The 21,660-nt window shown below is 41.1% G+C and overlaps 1 protein-coding gene across 1 annotated transcript; it reads left to right on the top strand.

Moving 5' to 3' along the window:
* Positions 1-281: 281 nt before the first annotated feature.
* On the top strand, positions 282-1,064 carry EDB93DRAFT_1107685 (uncharacterized protein; the record flags this gene model as incomplete). The annotated part of the gene is made up of 3 exons (XM_041447761.1): positions 282-554; positions 625-738; positions 807-1,064. 3 exons carry the CDS (start codon positions 282-284, stop codon positions 1,062-1,064), a joined length of 645 nt encoding a protein of 214 aa, XP_041302950.1.
* Positions 1,065-21,660: the final 20,596 nt, after the last annotated feature.

Raw genomic sequence — 21,660 nt, forward strand, 5'->3', positions numbered from 1 at the left:
CTAGTATATGTAACGACTTGGATCATCTGCAATTTTCAGCAACTGCATTGAGGATAGTAGTAAAGCTGGACTGTGACACAGTCTATAGTACAGGCCAGGTGACCCTAGTATGTGCCAGTGTTTATTTGGCATCAAAGTGAGGCAGCAGTACTGAAAATAAGACAAAGTTCACAGGATGTTCCGAGTTTTGAAAGTGACACAAGCCATACCCACGTGACTCCTCATGGAGTACTGCCCCTGTACAATTCAAATACATCTGCTTTCAAAGAAGGATTCCAGCCATGAACATGTCGAAATTTCATTCCTGCCCCTCCAAGTTGAATTTTAATGATGCAGCTGAGGTGCTCTTGATGACTCAGAATTCTGGCAGTATCGCTCCATCAAGCCATGCCAAGGACTACAATGAGGGAGCAGGATATGGGCAAGGTTGCCATACCTATTCTTGTGGATATTATAACTACCATAAATTGCTATGTTATCAGGCTGGAGCTACAGACCTACTAGACAAGGCCTTTGACTTGGATGCTGCAGACAAGCTTCAAAATGACTTGGAGGTATCCAAACTGATATGTAATCAGATCAAATATATCATGATATAGTTCGTCTCATCACACTTATTTGTAGGATGTTGATGTTTGGAAATCTCAGTGTTCAAATCAGCTGCCACTTACTCCAACTCACCAGAAGAGAAAGCACTCTGGGTCTGACTTTATTGAAGGACACACTCAGGCTGTCACAGTAAGTCATATTTCTTGGTTCTCAGCCTGATCTACTGACAAGCTACAACTTAAACTGACTGTATACAGCCTCAGCGCCACTTTGGCCATAATATTTTGAATGGGCAGCGGAGAGCATCAGTGCCAGCCCTACCAGTATCAGAAGCTGCACCACATTGGAAGTGGGGGAAGTTAGTACCTGAGTCTGAAGCTCTGAGTCTACTATCTGTAGCTGAGGCACTACTGAAAGTCGCAGGAGGGATTGAGGCAGCAATCAATAGGCAAACAAAACTTCTTTCTTTGATCTTAAATGCTAATGAAACTCAAGGGGGTAGTACTAGTGATTAACCCATGTAGAAAGGATCATGGATAAGTCAGCTAAATAATGTATCCTAGTTTTAGGCTCATAGTCTACTTTCAATGTATCATTCTAACAGTATCGCCTCGCCGCAATGGTATGTACCTACTTACTGTGAAATGACCTTCTCCAAGTCATGTGGTGTAACGATGGTTGCGGCGCTGGGCTCAGAACCAGGCAATCCAACACCTACGTTCATACCATTCCCCAATCTCCCTTGACCTTCCGAAGGCTGTGCGCACTTGTCTGAACCTTCAAAAGGCAGTTCTCGTGTTCCGAGATCCGTCCGAACCTCGCAAGTTACCATACCATGTCCTATCCTCGTCCTTTTGACTTCACTGGTGCATTTTCCCTTATTTTAACTATCTGTTGACTACGTCTTAGTGCTACATGGATAACAATTCCATTGGCATCCTGTCGGGAGCCTCAAAATATGTATAAACAGTACACATCGCGGCTTATTACATGTATACTTGCATTCCTGCACGCCTTGCGGCTTATTACATAGGTTCGGACTTGCTTATCTCGCTACTAGTTTCGCCTATGGATTCCAGCCTCTCACAGAAGTAGGATATAATCTCACTCGCTGGCTACTGATAGGACACTTCACTTCCCGTACTTCGAATAGTAATTAGCAGAGTCACCTCGGTATAATTGTAAACTGCGCAATCAATCCTTGTTCATTCGGAACGATTGTTTGGCTAGACCGCTGCCAATTTTGCACTTCGTTTATTCTTGAGTTCTGATAGATTAGCATCATTCCGGACTTCGGACGTTTGACGTTTCGCAAAGTCTTATACTGTTATTCGACACACCGACATACCGACACATCGACACAGCGACATATATTGACCTTCGGACAGCCTTTGCAAGCCTCGGAAGGTATCGCGCTACTTCGGACAACACTTTTGCAGCTTTGGACAACCTTCAGTCGCATTGGACAAGTTTCTCAGTACTTTGGAAGTAGTCTCGGAACTACAGATGAACTTTAAAGAGGTTTTCTTCCAATATCTTGTCTACTCTCTAACTGTATAAGACTTCCCTTGCATTATCAAGGTAGTTCTTAGGTTGTCTCTTGGGACGAAGCATACTCGCATCTCTCAGGACTAGGGACTCATATTCAGTAGAGCCCAGCCCAGATCTACTCTTTACAGCGGCAAAGGTGTTCTGCAGTTGGGCATTGCTGAGCATTCAGAATCAATCCCTAGCAGTACCAGTGAAAGTTCTCACATGTTTCACAGTCAACCATACACCATTAGCCAGCGTGCATGAGTGGTAACTCCTCAGCATCAAGATGTGGTAGTTTTTTCTCCACCAGTAGTTCATTCAGAAATACAAGGTCTGCTCATCTAACCACACATGTGGCACATCCACTCATTTCTACAGGTCAGTGTCCATGCCTCCCACATCTGTTGTGTCCGATAGCTCTCCTCTCAGGGGTAACCCCCCTACTCCACTATCCTCACACACTGCCATCAAAAAACACCCCCCTCAAGTTAATGGACATACCCTTCAAGTTAAAGAGGTAAGCACTGCAGTTCCCAGAAAGAGTCTTGTTGGTAGAGGTTGTCATAAGCATCCCTTCCAGTACTTCCTGTCTCTCAGTGGCTGTTGCGACGAAGATTATGATCCATCTGCAAAGAGATTAAAGACTCTGCAAACAATGGTGTATTCCTTCTAACTCAAGTCTGACTCTTATCTTTCTCCTGAAGTGGAATTGTACTACTGGGCCCTTGTCTGAAGCCACGCAATATCTAAATCAGTGCATGCTCGAGCTTTCATGCATGACTCATCAGGTGGTTGCCGCAAGAATGTGATACCAATGTCTTCGCTCCTATGAACTGGACCTAATAAAGTCCATTTTTGAAGATGAGACAGAGGTATCCCAAACACAACTTAAGGGGATTAATTTGCAGATTGGCTCTATATGCAACTGGCTTCAGGATCAGGGGGTGATGGTGGGGAATCAAGGATGTAGGTTTGACCATAGCAATGTTGGCCCTTGGGTTGAAAGTTCTTCTGATGATTCAGATAGACCAGGGTCTGACAGCTTCTGAATCTCTTAGCAATTCGGCATGTACATCTGATTTGAAAGAATGATTTTGTTCTATATTCCCTAAGCATGTACATCTATGTAGTCTTTGGTATCAAATCATGGACCCATGTTGATCATGGAACCTGAAGCTCAGTTTCTCTAGAAGGGCATTTCATTTAAATTGATGCTAATAAGTATAGGGGTTGCACCTGTGTACTTGTTGTTGCTCCATCAGCTGCAACTTTGAGCTGACTTGGCCCAGCTGTCTGATCAATGTGACCTTTCAGGGAACGTTTGGGCACTGAATGCCCTCACTGAGTGAGTTAATCAAATAATCAATTTAAACCTCCCTAATAATTTGGGTTTAATTTTATTTATACTAAGCTAATGGGTCGCATAATTGCAGGCATTATTGCAGATGACGTGTAATCCCATTTGAGTTTAACTCAAATCTTCTTCGACTCAGAATTCACATGAGATTGCTGACCATTGGCAGCCATGGTCAATGTGCATCCCATGTGTGTACCTGAGTTAGTTTGATCGTTTTTTCAGACTCTGTCCTGCTATGGTGGAGCTAGCTGCTTACCTAGTGGGTGATACAAGTTACTTTGGCTCTCACTAAGTGAGTTAATCAAATAATCAATTCAAACCTCCCTAATAATTGAATAGCAAAGGAATCAAGAGAAATTTTCATTTGCAGACAAACTCTGTCGAGGATGACTCAAAAATCCAAGAGATTGTCATCCTATATCAATTCGTGAACTCACTATCACAGCTGCAAGTATCATAATGGTAAAACTTGAGCATCTATGCAAGCCAGGTAATCCCCGTCCATAGCGCTTAGTTGCTTATGTGCCCATGCCCTAAGTTACTTTACCATGACATTCCTGAAACATTTTGAGCACTATTCCTCTATGACCAGGACCTTGGTAAGTTTACATGAGGTGGACAAGGTCCAAACTGACTAAAGACCTCATCTCAACTTCACCTACTGTCTCATCTTAGACTGTTGTTAAAGATCTAACCTCATATCTTTCTATTGTGATTTACAGCCAATAAAATTATTACTATTTAACCTTCCAGCTTTCCATTTTCCTTGAGTCATTCCATTCTCGCCATATCCTTTGAACCCGGGCCCTTATATTATATCCCCAATGACCCTTTGAGTTGTACTAGACTGTGGTTGGCTGTGCAGCTACTAGTTGCTGTGGGTCAATCACACTGTGGCTTTCCAAGTCCATACTCACGCATTGTCAGCATTGTCACAGTAGTAGTTCTAGATGCTCCAAGTCTGCCTTGCTGCCAACATCCAGTATAATGTCCCAGATAGAAAGTGCCCAGTGCATGGCTGAGATTAGCAGCACCAAGGTTGAGAAAATACCACTGAAGGACTTCAGTCCAACTGAGCAGCTTGCACTTGCATGGATGAAGAGGCAGGCCATTTTGAACTCCATTACCATAAATGGCTGGCTTTGCAACATCACGCAGGTGCAAAATAAGACTATAATGGTCTATATTTCAGAGATTGTCAGCCAAGTCAATCTCAAGTTCTCATGCGGTATGTACTGCTGACTACATTCTGCCTACACCTCACAGAGCTGATTTGCATAACTTCAGATATAGAGACAACTTCCAAGGTAGTGAAGTGGGTTGTTGATGCTCTTTCGCATGATCGTAAATGACTTGCTCAAACTTCTGAGAAATTCTTGGGTTGTCAATACCTTCAAATATCAGATTCCACAGTGTCTCCTGAGGACTGCCAAACTTATATGGAAAACTGCCAGCATGAGGTGCTCAATCCTAAGGCGCCCTTCAGCTATTACCTACATGGCCATGAGATTATGGACATGTCGGTCTTTGTTCATCTGTTTGCGAACCCTGGAGTGGAAGAAGCACATATATATAATTAGTATCATTCCAAAAACACACCCCTCTGAGATGAGGACATGTGAAACCAGATGATGACCACCCCTACTCAGATGTTAGCACAGTCGGCAACTGCAGTAAGTGTTAGGTCTTTATTCTAATGTATGTTCATTGACATAATCTTCAGATGATTTTAGCAATCCAGCACACTGTGAGTGGAAAAACTAAGATCTGCATTTGCACGGAGCTGCATGCCAACTTCCAGGATGCCATCCATCAAGCAATATTGTTGGCACTGGCATCTCCTATCCATGGGCCAGCATTGGCAGCACATTTGCTAGCTCTCCATGGAAGAGGCATGTCTTGTTTTGGATGTGTCAAAGGTTTTCGGCAGTTTGCAGTGTACATGTCATTATTTGTCCATGTTTATTCTAGTACTGTGGGCTGTGCTAATTGATAAGCCATGTTGTTCATGTTTGATATGTCAATACAATGACCATCTTCACAGTGACAAAGAGGTTGGTCTCTATTGTGATCATTACAATTGAGATGCTACTGTGAGTCTTTAGGTGCTGTTTGGACAGCGAACCCTGGTTCGAAAATCGCGGTTGAAAACAACACGTGATGATCGCACGTGATATATTTTATCGATAAGAGATTATCGATAGCATGTAGTATAGTGTATATAACATGTAAATCTTATAATGATAATCACAATTGCTGCACCCACATGGACCTCAAAGCGCAAACAGCAAACAATTTATATCGACAACGTCAAATTGCGATGGTCATCATCACCATTGCAGTTGCTCAGATTTTGTGCTTATATAATCTCTTATTCTTATCGCACACAGAAAAGACCCCATATCATACGTCAATTCTCACAGGAAAAGCCTGGATGTACGAACTCATTGGTGGTCACCCGGAGAGAATCAAACACAATCTCAACATTGACGTTCAAACTTTTGAGGAGCTCTTACAAGTTCTGCGGCAACACGGATTTGTTCAGTCCCGCAACGGCATCACTGTCGAAGAGCAATTGGGTATCTTTTTATATACATGTGTTACAGGATTGTCATCTCGCCATGTTGGTGAGCGATTTCAGCGGTCTCCAGACACAATTACCAGGTAAGTATGTCAATAATTCAAGCTGAACAGTAGGCTGATGATTTTCACAGATATTTCAAGCGCATCCTCATTTTTTTTTCATCCTCTCCCTTCTACACTACAAATGTCCGGCTTCCAAACAAAAACACTCCCATTTCTGTGGCAATTCACGATGACCCGCGCTTCAGATTCTTCAATCAATGCATTGGTGCCATTGATGGCACTCACATTCGGGTCTTTGCGCCACTCGAACATCATACCGTCCTGCACAACCGAAAGGGATTTTTATCCCAAAACTGTCTATTCATATGCGACTTCGACTTCTATTTTACCTACTCACTCACAGGCTGGGATGGCTCAGCTGCTGATGCTAGTCTATGGAATGACACACGGTCTCATGATTTGCGCATACCTGCGCACAAATATCTTCTCGCTGACGCAGGCTTTGGTACATGCGATGCGCTTCTCATACCTTATCGAGGTGTATGCTATCATTTGAAGGAATGGCACCAAGCAAACCTTATGTGAGTTCATTTCTTTAGATTCGTTTTTCTACTAAATTATTTTGTACTAGGCCACAAGATCCCAAAGAATTGTTCAATCTTCGACACGCAGCACTTCGCAATATCATTGAACGGATCTTCGGCGTGTTGAAGCAGCAGTGGCGCATTTTGATGATCCCGCCGGAATATAGCATGCACGTTCAGGCCCTGAATCCCAGCAGCGCTATGCGCTATTCACAACTTTGTGCGCAGGCACAACCCTGACCTATTTGACCTCACCCTAGACCATGAGTATGATCTTGCGGAGGATGATGCAGTGGGACATGGCGCACTTTCTGAAGGACCGGCAGATACTGCTGAGAGAAGACGAGCAGATGCTCATTGTGAGTCAATTGCAGCAGCAATGTGGGCTGACTATCTTGAGGAACGTGAGCGGAGGGGACTCCCATTGCCTTCGTAGTATTAGTAGGGATTGTGCAATTTATGTACAACAATATATGCATTTGTCACACTCACAATGAAACGAGCGCAAGACAACAACAACACTTCATATTTGAGACAAAACGAGATACCAACATAGTACACTATCAGATGAACATATGGTCCTGTGAGTCAGTTGATGCCTGGTGCGGTGCGCCACCACAAAGTATTCACTTCTCCTCCAACCACTCAACCCTTGTCGCCTCATCCAACGAGTAGAAAATGATCGCTTGGTTTTCGTGTTCAGCTAGGAAGTTGGCAATGGACAGGCGCTCTTTGCTGGTGAGTTCTGTGCACTTATTGAGCAGGGAGATGGCGCGCCCAACATGCATGGAAGGCTGCACTGGCTGTGGCACTGGGAGCACCAGAGGAACAAGTGTGAAATTCTTCTGCATCTCGCACACTACATCAACAAGATTCTTCATCGTCTCAGTACCCTCCTGTTGTGCCAATAATGTGGCAGACGGTGGCCGATGTCACTTCTGGGAGCTTGCAGTTGAGCCAGCAGCAAGTGCACTGTACTTATGTTTGCTACGGCTGATGCTCAGTCCATGCCGAGTCTGTGGTGGAGCCATCGGTAGAAGGTGCAAGATAGGTAGATGGAGTGGGTGGCTCAAGGAGATCTGGGTCAATCGATGATGGTGGCCCTGGTGGTGGAGGTGCTGCACTCGATGCTGCACTCTCCGTTGCTGGGGAAATGGATGATGAGACAGCTGTTGTGGTGGGCCGGAAAACATGTGCACCCTTCGACTGATTTGGCATTAACTGCTCCATGATCTCAAAGTGGTCAAAGCCCCTTGTCATAAAGGGCTTTGCATGAGGATGTGACTAAAGATAATGTTATTAGATAGCATGAGATATATTGCAGTACTTACCTTGGTAAACCATGCCCAGACATCATTCTTTCGATCGGCAATACCTGCTCCATGCTCATCACTCCATGTGAAACCCGAAGTGCACTTTATCTCAATGACACTGTGATATGCTTTCTTTAACTATAAAAATATATAATGACATTGGCGGTGGCAGAAAGGCTCACTAGACTGCACCGTTGTCCATTTATTCTTACAAACTAGACCAGTCTTCTCTGCGCCCCTCTGCTGTGTAAATTTCTCCTTAAGGTGGGTAGCTGCCTGATTAAAAGTGGGCATCTTGAAGCCCCCATCGCCTGAGGAAGGAAGGGCCTTCAAGAGGAACTCAAGAAAGGCAGTTTCCTCTGCCTTTGACCACACTGCAGGGACCTTACGGGATGTTCCGGATGCTGCTGCTGCTTCAAGAGTACCTCGGGAGCGCAGGGAGTGAGTAGACCCATTGCTGGATCTATCAGACATTTCGACAGTGATAAAATGATCAAAGGTATGTGTATACGACAAAGATTAGTCAGTTGTTGACAGGTACCTGGCAACACGTGCCATCATCACGTGTTGTTTTCAACCGCGATTTTTGAACCAGTGTTCGCTGTTCAAACAGCACCTTAATGTATTTGCTGAAGGGGGTCATACTGTGACTGACCTTTCTTTTTCAGCCTTTTCATATGAAAGTACACATCCTGACAATCTGGAAGAACATATTTTCATAGGCAAATTTTTGATCCAGGTTCATCAAGTCCAAGCTTCCAGGTCACTATCTTACTCTGTTGGCAGGCCTATAAGGCTGTGTTATCTCTCTTAGCAAAGCTAAACTTATTTTCTGTCTCCCCTTTTGACAAACCTTGCTTGGAGGTTATGCACTCATTTTTTGGCAACTCTTTGATATGTGACATCATTTTCTTCTGATCCTTCTTGTTGATATTGGAATGCTTATGAGTAGAATTCATATGCACAATAGTCTGCTCATATAGTGCTCTCGTTTAGATTATACATAAAAATTGCATGATCATATGTTTAATGCATCTGGCTAATACCTTGAACAGGGTCTGCATCCCAATCTGTAGTGTTACCTTCACAGATCTCGAGGACAACACTTGACAGCTGTGAACATCCCCTGCATGGGCAGGACTCTATAGTGGCACACCAGCAGAGTCCTGTGTCTTTGTCCCAATGTGCAGGACTGCAGGCTTCAGTGTTACAGTGTGGCGGTCTTCCTACATCATCGTACTCAGCACCTCCCCAGATCCCAAGGATAATATCCGGTGTCTTAATAACCAAGGGTCTTATATAAAGTTGTGTAAATGTAATGACACCACAATTACACTTTGGATAAGACTTCTTGCCAGTCCTTAATTAATACAATCTACAACTTTTCCTATTTAGTGCTAGATAATGTGTGAGTTCTTGGGAGGCTCGCTAAACTAATCTTTTTTAAAGATCAACCTAGCTGGAGCTTTACTTTTCTTTATTGAAACTCAAATCTCTTATCTAAGAATAAGCTTCTAGACATGTAATTCAGTTTCTGGGACATATTTGCCTAGGAAATCTCCTAGGCTTTGGACTGAGTTACTGGAACTAGTGAGATGTGGTCTCAAATATACGAAATATGGCCAAGATTGCTTGGTCTATGGGCATTGGAACTATGAGACAACAGTCTCAAATATACAATATATGTTCAAGATCACTTGGTCCATGAGACAACTAGTAAGATGTGGTCTCAACTATATAATAGATGACTAAGATCACTTAGTCAAAGGGCACAGAGTAATGAGACAAAGGAGGTCTCAAAGATAATATATATGACTAAGAACACTTGGTCTATGGCACTAGATAAGTTTCTAAGGTAAAAAACTTATAATCTCAAGGAAATTCTTTTCCCTGCACTTGTTCTTACTTCAAAGGAACTAACTTTGCAAGTGAAATATCTGATAGGCAGATAGCTACAAATGGGAGATCATATTTTTTGGGGGAGAATGGGCTCTCCTTATATACATTTTGTATGGGAAAGTATCCTAGGTTCACAAACAATAAAAAATAAAAAGGACCAATCAAAATATTGGGTTAAACCCTAATAAAAGAATAAAATAGGGAGCTATGACATCATTGTGGAGTAGAATATTCTAGAGCTTGATGACATAACATCTTTCAACAGAATACCTGCAGGAGTATCTGTGGAGCCTTATGACATCATACCCTATGGGTACAATTTCATGAAGTGCCAAGCATCCTAATGAAAAAGTAAAGTAAAGAAACACTAGAGAAAAGTAGGTAGCAAAAATAAGACAGTTGGCAGGAATTGAAACACGGTCTTTTTGGATAGGTTTTTTATAGGCTTTGTACTTTTCTCTATGGTTTTCTCTAGCCAAAGTGAATAAGCCAAAGGCAAGGCTATACCTTAACCCTCATTTCTCTTCTTACATCAACTAGGCCTATATGTGATTCCCATCTCACATTAGACTTTTTCTGTCAAAATGTATTCAGATTGTAAAACTTGGGGAAAACTGGAAATATGGACCATGGTTTGAAACCAAGATGTGGGTTGACTAGTCTGAGGACTAAGCTAACAGACTTTGTCTTTTGAGGGTCACCTAGTATTCATGTCCATGCATGATTCCCACATTATGCAGGACATTGGCAGCCGTAACCATCCACCAAACATGCAGCCACAGATGGTGAAATGTGGTTTGGTGCCCCAACTTTTTCCTGATCACCAATATTTTCAATACAAAGGTAAGCTTCTGCTCTCTTATGATGACACAACGATTGAATTTTACATAGTATTCTTGCTCCGGCAGCCAATTTTGGCACATACAACTCTGGCTGATCTCAGCTGCCACAAGCTATTTGTTATTGATAAGATCTTAGCAATGTGTTTGCACTTCTCATGATATTCTATTTTTAAAACCTGGTGAGCCAGTCCGTTATATCTCAAGCTGTCAGTTGTTTTACTTGCAACTGAAGGACACATTGAAGCTCAATGTCTTCTTCCAGAACCCCATCCTTCCACCTCCAGGCCCCACCTCGCTTCAGCACATCTGCCAGATACCCCGCTGTAGAGACTTGCATCTCCACAGACACTCCCCTCGAATTCTCCCATCTTCCTAACAAACTCCAGCTCTAATCCAAAGGATACGTCTTGCACAATAGTGCACTATATTTTATTTTGCAGATTCCGCGTGCAGCCACTCGCATCTTGTGTGCACCACACATCCGCCCTCACATCCTCTGTATACTCGTCTGTCCATCCTCCCCATGTCCTTAGATGTTCATTGGTGCATTTTCTCACTATATTTCTATTTTGACTAATTGTTTTCCATCGCTAATACTCGGCCTTGCACTACACGCACAGCTGAGACCCTATTACCTACTTTGTGTACTATATTTAGCTTGTTTGGCTCACTACATCGGACCTGTGTGCCTAGCGCCGCTTAGCTATTTTACTTATATCCCTCTATTACTTATATACTGGGTCAATGTTCCGCCCACTTTCTCTGTGTCCTTGGATACTAGGGAATTTTACTCGTTGTTTGCAGCAACTATCTAAAGTTGCATGCATAAGTTGTCTGCCTTCACATTAGCATCAGCCAACCTTAGTTGGGGTGTTAACTGTCATCTTGTCTTGTCTCTCTCTCATCTAGTTTGCTCTTTTGTACTTCGTCTTCGCTCGTGCACGCTACCTTTGCATTGCACATCTTGCACCTCACCTTTTGCACTCATGCGTTATTGGGCGCATCTGCTTATCGTCAATTGTATCGCACTCACCTCGCACTTCGTGCATCTCTTAGTCTTATTACTCCATTAGTAGTTTGGTGTCCCTCTTTTTATAAGAGAGGCTTTCTTAACCCAGTTAGCTGCCCTTGGGTCGACATTTTCACTTGCACCCAGGACTATCTGTGTTTGCTTAGCTTAGTACCAACTTTCATCACAGTTTAGATTCCTCATCTTCACCGCATCATGGATCTCACCCTCTTTCATAGATAATGTTAGGTCTCACTGGCTAAGTCAGAATTCCTGGCTGATCACTACTGATCGCCTCAGCAATCACCCACAAACACAACGTGAGGGTCACTCACAGCATCTTGGTGAGACATCTTCAGAAAGGTAAAGAGTAATAGGTTGTAGATCTTTGATATGGTTGAGTTCTGAACTAGGGTGCTGCAACTTGAAGGCTGTAACTGAAATTCGGCCTTTCCTGGCCATCAGTGCGGTGCTCTCAGCTCTGTACCCTCACTGCATGCTTGAGCGACTCGTTTATCTCTATTCCTACACCTGCCAGTCAATTCTAAAGTTCCATAGAGTCATCAGTCTCTTCACTGTATGTCTATCTAGCTATTCTATGTGAGTTTTGTATAGGAACATTTGTATTTTTTGTATCTATAGTGTAGTACTCAGTATATGGAAATATGATGCTCCAAATACCTCTAATAAACTGCATGATACAACACTAAGTACACAATACAAGAGTGTGCATCACATAATGTCAAAAATAAATATTTTGGGTTGCCATGCCTTAAAATGGATTGAAAGGCCTCAATTCCATTTGGTCTTGTATCTGCCTTTCAAGGCAGTGCTAAAGTGCCAAGACCTCCAACAATCTTTCCATCCAAAAAGTCACCAGCCACTTGATCAGTTTCCTCCATAGTCATCGTACCAGAATTCAGCCTCTTACTGAGTTCGCACAATTTGGAGGCATCCCAGCGTCTGTTGTTAGGTCTCTCAGAAATGAGTGGAATCATTGTGTAATACATTGTTGGGGGATGGAACTCTGAGAGTGCCATATCAGAGGTAAAGTGCTGACAGTGGGTAGATTGGGAGTCTGAATCAGAGACAAGATAATCTTTGAAGAAAAATAAATAAATAAATACCTGCACTGTCATCACTGATTTCATACAATCATGAAGTCATAATGGAACTATCCAATGTCATGTCCGATTTGGTGGCAATGGTAATAATCAATGTGAGGGCAGCTAATAAGAGTCAAAGACAGTGGTTGGATGTCAAAAGCTGAAGTCACATTGGCATGACTGGGAATGTAATTAGCTTACTCAGCTATTTGATTATGTGTACTTCTGACCTAATTTAGCAATGATCATGACATTTATTCTAAGTCAGCACAAATTTAGGCACAATGGCAAACAATGAATATGATTGAAGAGACAATTTAAACAACAAGCAACTTCACTAATAGTATCTTATTGTTTGCTTGTTCTCTCTGATTGACTGTGAACTGCTTGAAGAATTTCTTTTCTGGTACTTCGACTCATTTCTGTTTTCACTGCTTATGGTTTGTGTTTAGAATCAAGATAATAATATTTGCTGATATATTTGCTCCAGGCAACATTTTATATTATAAAGCCATCTGCATTTTGTAATCATATTCTGTATTTCCGATAAGATGACTGGGAATTGCTCTGCCGACCCCTGATAGGTCAGGTTAGCAAGAAAATGTTCAAAGAGATTAATATAGTGCACTTTGATTTTGGTCTAGTTCCTCTTTATTTTGAACTTTTGGCAGTCTAAAGCAGAAGAGATCCTCTACCAGTGGCAACTTGGATTTTCCTTTATACAGTGGCTGCTATAAGAAACTGGTGTATGAGTCATTATCAATCTTCCTAGAAGGGTCAGTAGCAAGGTTTATTTGCAGAATCAAGTGGATGCATTTTATATGATGGTTTGAGTCGGTTAAGGATATCTTTAACATGGTGAACTCTATGTGTAGCAGATGCTCACGGGTCAATGACAATCCAACAATAATATGCCATGACTTAGGTTCACGAGATGATTGTGCATAAAAGACACATGCATGAACAAATAAGACATTACTTGTTGTCTATTTGATAAACTTGTTAGCAAGGAGAATAAGAGGCAGATTCTTTTTCCACCTTTCTAAAATGTCACTTTTCTACTTTCCAAGATTATATATGCCCAATTGACTCAAAGGCATGACATACATCAGGGGCTCACCCATCAAATGACACAAATACTGGTTTGGCAGCTTAATGAATATCAAAGTTTTTGTAAAGAGATATAACACAAGATTGGATCTAATTCTGTAAGAAAGGTTAGCAGTGAGCCAGGAAGATATTGCAGATTCACCTTTCCAATAGCTTTTCTATTCTGGAGCCTCCAGAGCTGTTATGATGATATTGACAAAATAGCTTGCAATGCCATAGGAATTTGGTTGTTCATCCTCAAAAATATATGGTGATCAGATATATAGAGTAATGAAAGTGGTAAGGACCTTACTATGGTCTTGTATCCTATTGTGAGGATGTTATTTGGCTTAGACTTCATGAATAGGTGTTTCTGAGCCTTTTAGATAACCTACATGGAAGTATAGACTTTCAGATAGCAGTTCTTACTAGATAATTAGAAATACAGGTACTCACATCCTTCATGCAATCATAGTGGTCTGATAATTGAAATTGAGGAGATTCCATAGCAGTTACAGTCTCCTTAAACAAGCAAACAAATAAAAAGCTAAGTAACTCTCAGTACTAGACAGAGTTAAGTGCTTGCAATAAGAAGTTAGACTGGCTGCTGTCTTTTTCAAATGATTCTTCCTTCATGTAGTGGTAAATATAGGCCTCAAGGTTATGTACTTCAGCATAATATAAACTCAGGACATTGAGTGTGGAGTGTTTTTGGATAACTAACATTATGCCAGAATATGAGTCTGGTGGTTAGTGTTGAAGCCTGAAGAGAAGCCTGAAGAACAATATGACGAGGATGGGTAAAGCACTAGTAAACAAGTCAGTTATGTTAGTCAAGTCTATTGGATATTATAGCAACTTTAATGTCACTGATTATATAACCAATATGAAATATGAGTTCCTTGTCTATTATTAGTGTCATACTAGGTATATGTACCTAGCTACTGATTCACTGTCAAACAACATTCCATAGTAGAATCCATACTACTTAGATGTCTAGCTCTTAAGTCAGACTACTATATTTAAATTTCCACATCATTGGACACTACAATCTATCATTTATGTAAACTTTTTATCATCAAACATGTGATTATTAATATTGAGATGTCCCTCTGCCCTCTGAAACTACTGGTGTCTATATCTGGTATCTTCTATTCATAACCCCATAAAAGGAGAGCCCTCAAGAACTCAGTATTGTCTATATTTCTCCATAAGGCTTAATGCACCACTTGGATGGTTTGGCATAAATGCAAATAAGACATTGAATGACTGAGATTTAAACCAATAAGCATATTATAATTGTCAAACATTGACATTTAATGTAATTTGTAGTAGGGACAGTCAACCATTGGATATCATCTAGCAGATATGACCACCTACAGCTTTCGAGGTGCTTTCACAACATTTAAAACAGTCAACAGCAAAGAACATTTCTAAAAGTCAAACGAGAATAAGACATTCAATGTTGGAGGTACAAATGGCCAGTTGAATATTCTAGAGAGAGATCTAGGCCAAAGTTCAAAAGACCATTTGATGAAGAGAAAAAAACAAGTGATCCAAGGCTGAAGTCAAACAAATTGTTTAAGAAAGAGACAAAGAGAGAGAGGATCCAAGGCCAAAGTTAAATAAAGTATTTGATAAAGAGAGAGAGACAGAAGAGCTGAAGTCAAATGAAATATTCAACAAAGAGAGAGAGATTGTCAATGAAGAGAGAAAGACGAGTGATCTAAGGCTGAAGTCAAACAAAACTTTCAACAAAGAGAGAGGGACAGAGGATCCAAGGCTGAAGTCAAATGAAGTGTTTGACAAAAAGTGAGAGACTAAGGAGCTGAAGTTCAACAAATTGTTTGACAAAGAGTAAGACAAAGACAAAGGAGATCCAAGGCCAAAGTCAAACAAAGTGTTTGATGAAGAGAGAGACACACAAGAGATCTAAAGCTGAGCTAAAATAAAATGAAGCATTTGATGAAGAGAGAGAGATAAAAGTTTCAAGATCAATGTCAAATGAAGTGTTCTACAAAGAGAGAGGGACAAAGGATGCAAGGCTGAAGTCAAATGAAGTGTTTAATGATGAGAGAGAGAGAGAAAAAAGATTTAAGGCCAAGATAAAGTCAAACAAAGTGTTCGACAAAGAGAGAGGACAGAAGATATCCAAGGTTAAAGTCAAATGAAATGTTTTATAAAGAGAGAGACGGAGAAGCTGAAGTCAAACAAAGTGTTTAATAAAGAGTGAGACAAAAGATTCAAGGCTGAAGTAAACAGAGTGTTCAACAAAGAAAGAGAAGGACAGAGAATATCCAAGTTTGAAGTTAAAGGAAACATTTGACAAAGAGAGAAAGACTCAACAATAGATCCAATGCAACAGTCAAATGAAATATTTGACAAACAGAAAGACAAAGGGTGGGAGAGAGACAAGGGATTCAAATGCTGAAAATCAAACCACAGTGCTTAGCACAGAGATAGGCAAATTATCTGATGTCAGAGTCAAATGAAGCATTAACACTTGCTCTGTGGAGTCTCATGTTGGTGCTGGTGTCTGGTGAATATTTGAAACAAGGAGTTTCAGATGATGTTATTTACATGTATCAAAAAAGGTAATATCACAAAAATTTCAGGCAAGTCAATCTGAAACCTCATTATAATACACAAAATTATTTGGAAACACAGATAGTTAGTTAGATAAGAGAAAAAAACATGCCATAAATTATCTTGAGTTCTTTATAATATTGCACATATTTTTTTAAAGTGAACAGTGGAGGACATAGCTTTCATATGACTAGCTGATCAAAATGTCATCCTAGGACAATAATTTACAGCATAGGTTCAGATATGAATAACCTTCAAGTTGATACTATATAGGTCCGAGTTTTGCACATAATATGAATATTAGAAAGGACTTCTTGTGCTGAGCATGAATATGGTTGTGCAAAGATACTACAAGTGGAAATCTCAATTGGCTTTATTTGATTGGTGTGATGACCTTTGAGTTAAACAGATAAATTCCAGCGACATGAAATGCCATTTTAATGAGATAAGGAGTATTTGTAGGATGAATCTATTATTATAGAATTAAAGGATCAAAAGTAGTATTGATATGATTTATCCATTCATTTCTGTCCTTCACCCAAGAATCTGTCAGCCTGTCTGAGTGCAATACTGAGGACCCTCTGAAACCAGAGAAGTAAAGGTTAAAGTATGTGATTTTTGAAGATGGAAAAATCAAAAAAAAATCACCCAGCACAATATCAAAGATGAGTCCAGTTTCATACTGGACAAACTGTTCATCACTAAACTGACCAAAGGGAATTAACACAACATATTAAATTATCATTGACATCCAAATGACCAGTGGTATTCCATTGGATGTTGAGTGCTAAGCTAGTAAAGAGTGCAGTGACCAGGTGCTTCACATACTACAGTGACCTATCTCTGTATTATACAGGTGAACTGACATACATAATATCCTGTATAAGACAGGCCAGCGGACTATGGGCTGATGTTATGTATATCCTCAATATTGATGAATGGGCTAGGAGAGATATTATTTCTAATGGAGATGGGTGGGTCCATCTATGCCAATGTTATATATATCCTCGATGATGGCAGATGGGCTGGAAGGAATATTATCACTGATGGAGATGGGTGGACCCATCTGGGGAATATATAGAGTAGAATGCACATGTATATTATAGACAGCTGGGCTGAAGAGAGATGTAAGGCAAATATTATTATATAGACAGTGAAGAACAATCAACTCAGCTCCAGGTCAAATGATAAATCTAAGAGAGGGACACAAGAAGCTAATATAGTGATCAATTATGATGTCTAGGCTGCTATACTTGCAGGAACAAGCACATTCATTCCAAGGGGAAGCAAGAAAAACAAATCCACAGTTGTGCAGCGGCTGTGCAAGGCAAGCAATCTAAGTGCAAAGCATGGGAACATGAAATGCAAAAAGAGCAAAAATGGAATAAGCAATGAACGAGGACTCAATAAATGATAACAAAAAGACTGCTAATTGCTTCTAACTCTGGCTATGGACATGATGGGGGAACTCAACTAAGGTAAGGTGTGGTATAGTCAAGAGTGAAAAAATGTGGACCTATATATGTATCTCACTAAGTGAGACTGAGCCAAGCCGAGTAGGAGATAATGTATGTAATAAAGTATGTAAGTTAGGGTCCATGCTCTAATATGATGCCATATTAAATAAAATGTGAAAATACATACCAAGAAGACTTGCTAGACAATGGATGGATGCTCCTGGATGATGGGGCAATGAAAGTGCAGGAAAGTGAGTGATGTGAGGGCATTGTGAGGCATGGGAAGGTCATGCGAGGGTCATGCAATGTGGAAAAGCATCACCTGATATGGAAATAGCTAGGAATAATGCTGCAAGTTGGTGCTGCAAACATGAGTGGTATGAACTGAAGTATAATGTGTTGCAAGCCTGCAATAGTGTGAATCTCTACAATGGGTGGGCCAATGTATTGGTATTATTTTGTAGATGGGTGGGCTGAGGGAGCAGTGAAATATTTATTATATAGACAGGTGGGCCGAGAGTTAGACAACTGCATGGATATGGATAACCTACATAGGTCCAGCATCTGGGTATCCCTGGAATAGGGGTAGGGGTAGGGGTGTGACATTAAGGCACCCATACCCATACCTGTACCTGTACCCTTAGCCTGGTGAAGATGAGGAATCTGAACTGTGTGGTAAGTTGGTGCTAAGCTAAGCAAACACAGCTAGACCTGGGCACAAGTAAAATCATCACCCCTAAGGGCAGCTAACTGAGTAAAGGGAAACCTCTCTTATAAAAAGAGGGGCACCAAACAACTAATAAGGTACTAAAACTAAGGAATCCGTGAAGTGTGAGGCGAGAGTAATGCAATGAATGAAAGGCAGACACATGAGTGCGAAAGACAAAGGGCGAGGTGTGCAACACGAAGGTAACACACACAAGTGAAGGCGAAAGACTAGCGAGCAAGAGGGACAAAAGAGAGATGAGGCGAGATGAGTATTAATACCCCAACTGAGGTTGGCTGATGCTAAGGCAAAGGCGGACAACTTAAGCGTGTGACTTTAGATAGTCACTGCTAACAACAAGTAAAATTCCCTAGTATCTAAGGCCACAGAGAAAGTGGGTGGAAAATTGACCCAGTACATAAATAATAGAAGGATATAAGTAAAGTAGCTAAGTGGCGCTAGGCGTGCAGGTCCGATGTGATGAGCCAAACAGACTAAAAATAGTACGCAATGTATGTAACAGAGTCTCGGTTACGCGTGAAGTGCAGAGCCAAGTATTAGTGATGGAAACCAATTAAGCAAAATGGAAATATGATGGGAAAATGCACCAATGAACTTCTAAGGACATGAGATGGACGGACGGACAAGTGCATGGACAATGCGAGTGCAGATGCATGAAGTGTGCGAACGCACGAGGCTGCATGTGAAATCTGTGAAACAAAAATAAGGGTGCTAATGTGCTAGATGTATCCTATGGATTAGAGCTGGAGTTTGTAGGGAAAGTGGGAGAATTTGGAGGGAAGTGCCTATGGAGACACAAGGCTCTACACTGGGTTTTCAGAAGCTGTCCATCAAATGACATTTGGAGGTACTATACATGCCAAACTCTAATATAATCAGGCAAAGGCTGTCAAATATTTCGCAAACCTACACTAGCATAATTCACCCAACATCCACTTGCACAATACAGTCCAACACTGAAAAACAAATCCCAAAGATCTCTGTCAAAGCCAAAGTGGCACTTAAAGAAACAACATCAAAGAAACAGAAGGCTGATTCCAATGGAGATAAGGTGAAGGTGCAGCCAAAAAAGGCAAAAAGAACCAACATGCTGAAAGTACTGAGGTGATGTCATCCAAGAAGGTTACAGGATTGTCTAAAGATAGTGGCTCCACCAAGAAGGTCACAGCATTGTCTGAGGTGGTGGCTGCACCAAATTAATGAGCTTTTGTGTGAACAGAGGAGGAGTTGCATAAAAATGCAAATGATAGTGATATCAAACTTATGGTGCCCACAAATGAAGAAGCATGCACCAATGAAGAAGAAAGCACTGGAGATGAGCTAAGTGTGGGTTTAAACTTATCAAAAAATGATATCAACTTATCAGACACTAACAGAATAACTCATGCAAGAGTGGAACTCACAAGTATATGCATTCTTTCATCTGATTCCCAAGATTAGTGAGCAGAATGGGTGACGTACACATAAATTCCGGTGCCAATGCAAGGGCTGCAAAGCCACTGTGAGGTGTTACCTCGAAAAGGGAGACACATGTTCAACAGGAAACCTGTGCAAACATATGTACTTGTATTGGGGAGAAAACATTTTGAAGGCAGCAGATAAAGCGAAAGATGTTGACAAGGTTCAGAAGAATATTGTTGGTAGTGTCCTATGAAACAGATCAATCACTGCATCATTTGAAAGAAAGGATAAAGAAAAAATCATGTACTCTCACTGTCAGCATACCTGCACTAAAACAAGATATAGTACACTCAATGGTGTCTTGAGCAGGGCCTAATATGCTTGACAGAGCAGAAATTGTGTGTTGGGTGTCAGAAAACCTGCGGCCATTTGAAATCATTTGAGATAGAGGATTTCAGTCATTAATGAAGACTGGACAATCAGAATATTACTTACTGTCCCCTTCAACTGTCTCACAAGATGTTCACCTCATTTTTGTAAGGACCTGTCAGCATATCACTAAAATGACAAGTGTAAGCTTCGTTACACAATTATAATTGATTTAAAGACTGAAAAACGAACCAGGAATATGAAGGAAAGTTAAACTTTAGTACTGATGGGTGGACCTCTCCAAACCATAGAGCCCTTATGGCAGTATTGGCACACCTGGAGTTCAAGGGTGAAGCACTATGCTTGCTGTTAGATATAATTGAAGTTCCAAAGGTAAAAATCACTTACACACATTAAAGTGCTGACACCAATATGGTGGTCATAATAGTCCTATACTAGGGAAGAACTTGCTCATGCATTTCAAGGTGTCCTGGAAGATTTTGGAGCACATGAAAAGATAAGCAAAGACTTGAAACACATAGGAAAATTCAGACTTACGAAAAAGCAGACTCTTTGTCTCACATGTGACAACACATCCAACAATGACACTATGGTTGATAAACTAGCTATCAACCTGCCAGATTTCAAAGGATGAGCAATGTATACCTGGTGCTTCCTGCACATGGTTAATTTCATGATGAAATCAGTAATCTGGAAGTTTGATGTAATGAAGAGGAAGTGGGATAATTCCAATGATGATGAGGCTGCATTGACGGCAGAGAAAAGTCAATCAAAGGAACAGCTTGAGGAATTGAGTAAGAATATTGAGCTGGAAGATTATGTAACCATCACAGAGATTGTAGGAAATGACGATAATACAGAGGACAACACCAAGGGTCTAGTGGATACAACTGTGCTGCTGATAAGGGATGAATAAGAAGAACTATGAAATACAATAGTTCTGGTCCAGTCAGTGCTAGTGAAGGTGCATTTATCACAACAATATTAAAAAACTCACAGCTGACTGCATATTAAATAGCTTACTGTAGGTATTTCTATGCGAAACCCATGAGTAGCACTCCGGCTGTCTATACACTCTATCCGCTGTGATACCCAACATCCCCTCTGTGGGTCCAGATATATGTTTAGGTCTGGGTCCAGGTATTGGCACCTATGGATTGACCCATGTCGTTGCCTACTTGTGATGATGGGTTCACAATTACCTATGGAGCTGGACCATAATAAGTGGCTAG

Source organism: Suillus bovinus (assembly GCF_016758785.1).
Source record: "Suillus bovinus strain UH-Sbo-P2 chromosome Unknown EDB93scaffold_84, whole genome shotgun sequence".
In the NCBI taxonomy this organism is placed as follows: Eukaryota; Fungi; Basidiomycota; class Agaricomycetes; order Boletales; family Suillaceae; genus Suillus; species Suillus bovinus.